At 27.8% G+C, this 10,356-nt stretch overlaps 1 protein-coding gene across 1 annotated transcript in view; it reads left to right on the top strand.

Moving 5' to 3' along the window:
• LOC111634170 (TBC1 domain family member 15-like) overlaps nucleotides 1-10,356 on the top strand; it is a 79,269-nt gene that overhangs the window by 32,383 nt on the left and 36,530 nt on the right. Inside the window, exons 3-5 of the mRNA XM_023378875.1 lie at nucleotides 4,740-4,887; nucleotides 8,911-9,130; nucleotides 9,207-9,318. Coding sequence (XP_023234643.1) covers nucleotides 4,740-4,887; nucleotides 8,911-9,130; nucleotides 9,207-9,318 — 480 coding nt within the window. The remainder of the gene's footprint in view (nucleotides 1-4,739; nucleotides 4,888-8,910; nucleotides 9,131-9,206; nucleotides 9,319-10,356) is intronic.

The raw sequence follows: 10,356 nt of genomic DNA, 5'->3' as shown, positions 1-10,356 counted from the left end.
TATCAAGAGATATTAATTTCATATATTTATTAATTGTAATATTTTGTAATCTTGTTAACAATTCATCTACATTTTTAATGCTATAATTAGACACTTCTAATAGATTTAATTTATTTTTTAAATATTTTTCTAGATTGTAATATAAATAATTTCTAACATCTATTAATGGTCTATATTTTTCAGGATTTTTATGTGTTTTTACCCATATGTTGAATTTTGGTGTTTTATCTTCTTTCTTGACATATTTGATGTCTTCTTCTGTTATGTGTAGTTTTGTTTTTAAACTTTTCAATTCCTTGTCCAAGGATTTTATGAGATCATTCACTGGATTTTTCTTCAGTTCTTTATAATTTCCTTCATTAATTAATCCTCTGATCACTTCTGTTTTTTCTTCTTTCTTCATTATTATTATTTGTTTTGTTTTGTCCCCTTGAAGTATTTCTAAATTATTATTACTTAAAAATGGACAACTTCACAGATATAAAGAAAGCTAGTGTATAAAGAAAAAATCATGCATCATTTCTTTGTGCATCATTAGCAATGCATGAAGAAAAAATTGAAATCTATAAAAGTAAATTAAAGGATGGTTGTATTAATACCAGGGATGCAGAACTTCCGCATGGAAATTCTACATAAAAGAAAAACTAAAGCATAAAAATTCTTAGTCCACACCTGTCATTATACTTAGTGGCATTTTTGTGTATTTATTTCATTTTTATTTTTATTTTATTATATCATTTACATCATTATCAATCAATCAAATATTTTTATTTGTATTAAGGCTAAGCCTTGTTACAGGGGGTATTTTTCCAATGATACTTTAATATACATTTGTTATCTATCAATCGTTTAATATACATCATCTTCAAAATCATCAATAATATTACAATAACAGTTTAATAGTAAATTCTGTCATTATTTATCTTTTAAATATTTTACTTTAAAGTAACATAATCAGTAAAAAACAATTTTTAGTTTTATTAATTTATTACATATTTTTTAGTTCTTTGGCGATTTAATAAAAAAAAAACCATTAATACATTTGATTTAACGTAAGGTTGTTTAATTTAGTTCTAAAGTCTTGATTTTGCTTCGTACATATTAGTTCTTTAATTTCATATTTTTTGATGATATTTCTTTAGTCCTTCACAATCTCTAAGTAAATGGTTCAAAAAATAGTCTCTGGAGTTAAAATCATCAAATAATAATACATATGGAGAGATATTTTTCCATTTTTCGAGATTTTTGAATATTTCATTTAATAAGTCTATCTGGTCAGGCTGAACGTAAACTAACACCATAATAATTAACTTTTTGTATAGGCCTAAATGTTTCATTACAGTATTATCAATTTGTAATAAGATTAGAACATAATTAGTTACTTTTTGTATAAATTTTACGGAACCAATGTTTTTTCTTACTATTAGACAAAGTCCTTCATGCGGTCTCCCATGTCCTATTGGTTTCTGTGTGTCAGAAGATATAATTGTATATTCCATTCTATTTTTTATAATTTCATTAACTGGTGTGACTAGCCAGATTTCAGTTATATCCAAGATATCAGTATTATATAGTAGTTGAAAGAAATCTTGAGTTTTTATTTTGTGGATTAAGCCTTAGCAGTTCCTGTTTGTGATATATAAGCTAAGATTATTTGAAATTTTAATATGTTGATCCTTTTCACATTCTAACTCTGAATTAATTATGTTATTGGGTTTTTTTTATAGAGAATACTTCAAAAAATCATCCGCATATACTAATTGATCTTGAATATAACTATATGTAATTTTTTGACGATTAATTATCAGATAGTCATCACTCAGTTTTAATTGTAATCCTTGTTTCTTAAAATCTATATAATATTGTAAAAGTTTTTTTCTTCTTTTGCAAGAATCTTTATTTAAATTAGTTAACATATTAATTTCTTGCCAATTTCCCAGTGTCTTATTATATTTCAATTTATTAAAGGCTGCAAAGATTCCATTTCTTAGTTGGTTTGATTTTAATTAATACTATGCACTTAATTTGAATATTTGAATTAGGTATTGAATATATATTTGCTATATCTTTGATTTGCTGCAAATTATTTTTAAAGTATTAGAAAAAAATGTTGCTAATTCATTTTTAGTAATATTTTTAAGCTGATTTGTGTAATCATAAATTATAATTTTATTATTATTCATAGTGTTAGTCATAGTATCCAGTTCATATTGAGTTAATTTAGTATCCAGTTCATATTGAGTTAATTCATTTTCTAGTCTTAGTTTGGTAAATTCATTTTCTATTTTATAATTTCTTATCCTTATTTGTTGAATTTGATCTTTAAATTCTTTAATTTCATTTTGAATTATATTAATTTCTTATCTTATAAGTGAAAATTGACTCACCAGCATATCATTACTATTAGTTATCAGTTCGACTATCTTCTTCCATAATTCTGCTGTTGAAACATCTATTTGTTCCGCAGGCAATTGTTCTTGTGAGGAAGTTAAATTAATTAGCTCACCTGTTTGAAATGATGACTTGGCTCTTCTAGATTCAGTATAATCAGTGATAAGGTTTGAATCTGGTTCCAGTGGTTTGATACTAACAGTCAACAATTTTTGACGAGTAAGTGGTGGTCTTCCTCTCTTTGTTAGAGTTTTCTGTAAGGGACTGGAATTTGGTTCTATTCCAGCAATCAATAACAATAAAATAAGAAGATTAATATTATTCCTTTTAGTCGAAAATAATTCAAAATTCTTCATTACTTGAAAAATTAGACTAAGTATGGAAGTGGGAAAAAATTCATGCCAACAGCTTTGACGATTGGAGCACCCCCCCAGTCCATTTACATCATTATTGTATTAGTTCATTTAGTATATTTTGTTTTATTTTATTATTATTTGTTAATTTATCTAATATTTTGTTTTAAATTTAAATGTAAAAGTGTTCGAATGTTCTGTCATCTAAAGGTTAAGTTAAAGTATGTTCAAATTTCGGTTGCATCTGAAGATGGCATATCGTATTGGGTCAAAAACATTAATATTTGTTTAATAAACATTTCTCAGCATCAGGTGTTTAATGATTCATTAAATATTTTAAAGAGCTGAGTATGATATTTAGTTAGGTACAAACACGGTTACTTTTCAACATAATCACCATGAAGATTGAGGCATTTGTCATATCTGTGGACGAGCTTTTCCATCCTCTTGTCATAAAATGTTGTTACCAGTGAATTGAAATGGCCTTAACAACATTGTTTTGAATATCATCATTAGTCTCAAACCTCTGCCCTGCTAGCCATGTTTTCAGTTTAGGAAAGAGGTAGAAGTCTTCACACACTAAAAAGTTCCAGGTTGTTGAAGTCTGAAAGATGGAAGTTCTTTAAACACCTGGTGTGTAGCCCCGATTTAGCATTGAGCAACTTCCACTTGTTTCCTGAACAGAAAAAGTTGCTAGGAGGACAGAGGTTTGAGACTAATGATGATCTTCAAAACAACATTAGGGCCCATCTCAAGTCATTGGCAGCAACATTCTATGACAAGGGGATGGAAAAGCTCATCCACAGATATGACAAATGCCTCAATCTTCACAGTGATTATATCAAAAAGTAACCATATTTGTACCTAACTTTTGGTAATAAATTCATTTTGTTATTTACACTTGTCTTTTTTTATATGGATCGTTGGAACTTGGAAAAAAAAAACAGCCTACATATTAAACATTATTCCATAAATGAATAACCATCTAGGAACAGTTAAGAATCTGATGCAGAGCCCAGAAAGAGTTTGGAAATGTTAGTTTTTCATTGTTTTGTTATCATATCGTAATTTGTTCTGAATGCGTCATTATTATTTTGTTATAGTTATATGTAATAAAATATATATATAACATAAAAACAAACACAATAAGTAATAATTTATTACTTAAAATAGTACAGTTGACCCCTCTATAATGCGATAGATACGTTCCACTTTAGAAGAATTTTACATTGTAGGAATCCTTAAATACATGAGCCAATCACAGCTCGACATGTGTGCAGTTTACGGACTACAGCTGTTTGAAAGGTTTTCCTCCATAAAATTAATCGATTCTAGACTAATTTGATTCAACATTTCCAAAAATGTATAATTTTTTGGGAATAATCCATATAAACTATGCTATAAACAAAAAATTGTAGGATTACTTACTGAGTGTGCACTGTTCCAAGATGCCATTGCTTAAGCGTGTTTTTGTTGCAGAGCAGTGCACCAAACAGCGAGCACGTTTTCTGATAAGTTATTTTTCTGCGAAAAATTTGTTGAACTTTGGAGTCATCATTAATAGAAATAATTATTATGGCCATTGAATAAGAAATGTTTTTTTCTCAAGAAATGTGTAAAATTACAGTACTGTGTTAGATTTACAGTACCTAATTTATATACTGTACATATGATAGTAAACTCAACTTACCTGCCTAAACTCTCCGTAGCGTGTAAGTAGTTCGGCTGCTCATCCACTATTGGTCCAGATTCGACTAATCCTGTCGCGATATGAGTCAGCGATGACATTTTATCGCATTTTACGAGTCTCTTTTAGCGTCTTTATATGAATACAGTTGCAATTTTTTCGCTGCAATATACGAATCTGCATTATTTGAACTCACATTATAGGGGGTCGACTGTAAATGACTTTATTTTCTAATATTGCTCTAGCTAAAACTATATGTTTTAGTAACTTGTCAAATTAATATAGTTCTAAACTTAAAATTTTTGAAGCCTCTAGGTCCAGTTGTTGAATGGACTCCAAAAGAGATCATTGAATGCATTCAAAGACAGTTATCAAGTCCAGATAGCGAAACATTAGAATGGGAAGACATATCTTTTGGGACATCAGTCAGTTATAAAATAAAGAATAATTCTTTTGGTGAGTATAATCTTACATAAGAATTAATTTTAAACAAACAATGTGAAATAGATTTATTGTATTATTCTGCATAATTCAAAGCAGTTATTTTTGTTTTAAAAATATTTTTGATAGGTTAAAATAACATTAACACAAAAATAATAGCTAATAAAAAAGTAATTTTATCTCATAGTTTCACTAGAATATTAAAATAAATTTGAAATTTTTAAAATGGAACAGTCTAAAATAATTTAACAAAAATACAGGAAATTTGCAACTTTCAGACATTTGTGTTTTGACCAACTTGCTTTTTTAATAATCTGAATTTCAGCTTTGTCATTTAACATTTAAGCAAGCAAATAACTTAAAATGTCATGAATTTTCTTGCTGAAAAACATAATAGTTATATGAATTTGATATCGATGGTATATTTTTGTTACATAAATAATATTGTTTACAGGGTTCTTTTGCACCTGGAAAATCGGGGATTTTCATTAGCATTTGGAAAAAGTCTTGGAAAGTCAGGGAATTTGTTTCCTTGATTTCTTTATTGATTTTGTTTGCTGACAGTATGGCTGACCAAGTGTAGCTGTCTGCAGGCAGCAAGAAGTATTGTGGTACAATGCAACTTATGAAAAGGGGGTGCAGAATATTTTCAGGATACAAAATTTCACTCAAACATGCATAAAATTTCCCCAAAATTATAGCACACAAAATATACAAGCTTACAATAATATCAATTGTTATTTTAAAATACTTTTAGATTTTAAAACTTTTGTATTAATTATGCAGTATTATAAGTTTGAGAGAAAAATCTAATACTCTTAATAATCTAATTAGATTATTAAGAGTATTAGATTTTTCTCTCAAACTTATAATAGATAAGAGAGATAGAGAGTTAAAATTTTTAACTATTTCTCTTATCTATATACACTTTCAATTTGAGGACAGGTGTTAATGAACTGATGAAAAAAAAATGATAAAATAGAACCAAAACTGATAAATAACTTAAATAATACTATTTGAATTAATATTATCATTTTTCATTTTAATAATTTTGATCACATAACAAAGCAATTTCTGATTTCTGAAACTTTTTTCTCAATTTATTAATATTTTATAAAGTTTGGAAAATTTATTAAGGGACAAATTTAATAAATTTATATCTTTGTACATGGATTATTTCATACATGTGAAAGGGGAAAATCTCAAATAATTTGATATTCTTAGTGATAGTGATGATGCATATTATAATTATTAGCTATGATTTTTCATTTATAGAAACTGAATTTGTGAACAAATATATTAAAGTATGATAGAATTATAATGCAAATAATTTGTTGTTATAAATTATACTGTTTTTGTTTTCTTAGTGACTAGAATTTTATACATTATCATTTCAGAAAGATCATTTATAACATTCCAGTCTCTAAGTCAAGTAGTCACTTAGACTGATTTGATGTATTGGGTTGTTCGGAAAGTAAGTTAGTTTTTTTCCGTGGAAAAAAAATGCAATATTCCTATGATAAATAAATATTTTATTGAATTATATGTTGACCATTTTGGTCAAATACCTGTTGTCATCGTTTCTGGTAGTAGCACGATTTCACATTCATAAAAGTTTTGATTGTTGCTTACAAAAAACCAATTCAAGTGATTTTTGACATTGTCATTTCAAGTAAATGTCTTACAGTTAAAAAAAATTGTACAGACTGGAACAAGTAATAATCTGAGTTTGCTTGATCTGGCGAATATGGTTGGTGTGATAGCATGTCCCATCTAAGTTATAACAGCTTCTGACGAGTTACCAAACTTGTGTGAAATTTGACATTATTATGGTAAAACACTACAGCTGTTTTTTTTATCAATTCTGGCTGGCTTTTTCTGTTTGATGATATTACTCAATTTGTTTACTTGAATGCAGTACACTTTCGAATCAATTGTTAAATTGTCTGGTAAAAGCTCCAAAAAAAATTTCCTTAATATCCCACCAAATAGAGCATTTCTCTTGAACTCGTGGAATTCATATATCGAGCTTTGAAACGAAACCAATTTGTTTCAAGTATTCATAAACAAATTTAATCTCTTAGTGATTTCACGTGTTGTTACTCGGCAGTTTGCTTCAATCAATACCTTTATTTTGTTTTCATTGGCTTCAACTGGCCATCCAGAATGTGGTGCATCTTCAGTTTTGAAATTGCCAGAACAAAATTTTGTAAACCAGTTTTGGCACTGTCGTTCTGTCACTACATCTCCATACACGTCACACAATTTTTTTCTCACTTGAATAGCATTCTTACCTTTTCGGTAATAAAAGAGCAAAATATGTCAAAAATGCTGCTTTTGATCTTCCAAATTTGATGGGGCACAAAAAATAAACAATTGCACAAAATCAAGCAAAATTTTTTACAAATAAGCCTTAAAATGCTAGCTGTCAAAATATATAATGATAATACAGTTTAGAACAAAAATGGTGGGAAAAATACCACTAATCCGTCTAGTGGTAAAAAAAACGAACTTACTTTCCGAACAACCCAATATATGCTAATATGTTAAAATAGCATATTCATTAACTGTAAATTAGTTAAATCTTAAATTGGATAGATTGATTGATTTATCATTAATATATGGTAGTGTTTTAAATATTGCTTTTAGCGAGCCAAAAAAAAAATTCTCAGCCAGGTAGTTAAAGATTTAACTAATAAAAAAATTCTCAGCCAGGTAGTTTAACTACCTGGCTGAGAATTTTTTTATTAGTTAAATCTTTAACTACCTGGCTGAGANGGATTTTATGTATTTCTTTGTATTTCTTAATGTAAAAGTTTATTATTTGAATTTTTTTAAATGAATATTTTCAAAACTATATAATTAGAACGTTTAATTTGCAACAGGAAGAGTTAATCAAAGGGTCTCAAAATTTAAAATCACTAAAATTAATTCTTATGAATTTCATCTTTTTAAATGTTTTATTTTTTTATTGCATATTTTTAATATTTTGGTATTATTATCTTACTTTATATTAGTATTTCTTATCCTCTTAAAGATTGTGATTTTTTAATATACCAAGAAACTATTTTGTAAGAATACTGTTGATGATCTCCAGAGAGTTGTGACTTGCAGATTGGAAAACTATTTCAAATGTTTTGTCAGAAAATGATGATTTTTAAAAAAAATTGTCTGGTGTGCTTGCAAAATTTATTATTTATAAATTTGTAAAAGTAGTGTATTATTATATATAGTTTTATATTTAGATTGTTTCAAATGGTTTTAATCTTTTCATTATACTATCTTTTTTGCTGCCCAGAAATGTTTAAAATTTTTTTTAAAACTGAAGAAATGTGTAATATTTATGAAAAAAAATCATCACTGGTTTATCAGTATAGTTTTAAGTTTTATATTTATACAGTATATTATGCTTATTATAATTATAGATATTGTTAGCAGACAAAGCTTTCAAAATTAGCATGTCTCAATACATAAGTTAAAATATGTTTATGAAAGTTTACTTATTGTAATCATAGTTCAGTTATTGTTATTTTTATTTTCAGATAATTGAGTATTTTTAAGTTATCTTTTCATTTTATTAGCCTCAGCATGTAGGCAATAATATGTAATTGTTATTAGTTTGCAATACAGTAGTTTAAAATTGTTCTAATTTTTATCTTTAACTATATGCCAGCTGTTTTTAAATCCAATATCAATCAAACAACACTAGATGGACTACATATTAATTTATTACTTATAAGTATTATTAATTTTTAAGTTACATTTTAATGCATTGTCTTAATTATAGTCAATGAAACCAGAGTAATTACAGTTATATTCACTTAGTCTAATGTTATCAGTTGATTATCTATCATAAGTACAGACAAATCCCAAAGTGATTACAATAACTGGATTATGTATATATGTGTTGTGTTTGTTTATGCAGGTGTGTGTGTGTGTATCTGTATTATATATGTAATTATTGTAGTAATAAGTAAATTTCATGTTGATATAGTAGATAGTAGATTTCATACTAAAAAATATTATTATTTTTAATAGAAGAAAATGGTGGCAAATCCTGTTCAGGAAAAAAGCCAAATGTAATTATATTTGAAGTAATGGATTTGAAATCATACAGATACTATGAAATACCTAAAAATAATAAAGTTCAACTAACTTTCTTTTTGAAAGATGGCTCTACCATACCATCTTTTCAATTTCCTCCAATGGAAAATGAATGTTTTCTTTTGGCCTTAAAAAAATACATTTCTTTTAGACAGTAAGTTTGCTGTGTCTTTTTCATATTATGTAAAAAACATAATTGCAATTATTTAATTAAATGTTATTATTTTTAGGTCATCAAAAGATGATTCTTTATTTGTAGTTACTGATCCTAGTGTTGAAGCACTTGAGAAATCTTTCAGTGAACTCCATTTGTTTGGAGAGCATTCGTCAGATTTAGTTACGGTAAGGAATCTAATTTTTAAATAATATATTTCTATATAAAATTTTCAAAACTTTTAAATGAAATACATACAGTAGAGCATCGATTATCCGACCCCCGATCAACCGTCACATCGGTTAACCAACCGCGTTCTAGTTGGCAAATTCAAATGTCCGCTAGTGATGTGGCGCAACAATATTTGGCTATGTCTTGGCTACTTTAATATTATTTTTACGTGTTTTAGCTGGCAACACTGACTCAACCATGGAGCCAGTATTTAAACGAGGTTTAATTTTCTAATTTTAACGATACAATAGTGATGATTATTATTTTAAAAACTTTTTGTTAGGCTTAACATCGATGAAAATTCAACGTGAAGTAGGTTAATAGCGATATACTAATTTCATGGGATATACTAATATACTATACTAATAATGTATTTTTTCATATTTTTCGGTTATCCGTTTTTTGGAGTTGCCGGGCATAGGCGACAGGCGAAATAATCACCACTGCTGTCAGTACTGGTGTCAATTTAGCCTAAAACGTGTCAGTGCTGCACACAGGAGGACTAAGGGGCCCTGATACCCTCAAAAACAAAAGGATAAAAACTAAAATATTTTCCAAAAATCACTTTATAATTAAAATTCATTTTAAAATTCACATTTTGTGTTTCTTATATTTTTAAATTTCTTGCGAATTTGCGGTTACATAAGATGGGAATTCTTATAGCCCTTGGAATTCACGGGCGCTACGAACACAAGGAAAATGAAGTGGTGTTCGAACGGACCGAGCGCTACTTCATTTGTTCAATCTGAACCGGCAGAGATCAAGGGTATCATATTTTTGATCCTTGCAAATGCTCAGCCATAGGTCATGATGTTATAATAAAAGTACTGTTTTGATTTAACTTGGCCGATAAGGTTTTTCTTTCACGGTCTTACCTTTCTCTCGAAATTAAAATTTTTCGGGTTATGTTTAATTAGTGGAGTTATTAGCGGAAGTAGAAGACGTCAATCATGTTGGATCAAAGCAGTAGCGTAACTATTAGACGCAAGATGCCC

Source organism: Centruroides sculpturatus, unplaced genomic scaffold (assembly GCF_000671375.1).
Source record: "Centruroides sculpturatus isolate CEXI.00-Female unplaced genomic scaffold, Cexi_2.0 scaffold741, whole genome shotgun sequence".
NCBI classification, from domain to species: domain Eukaryota; kingdom Metazoa; phylum Arthropoda; class Arachnida; order Scorpiones; family Buthidae; genus Centruroides; species Centruroides sculpturatus.
Note: the sequence above shows the minus strand (reverse complement) of the source record. Positions and strands in the feature narration are given on the sequence as shown.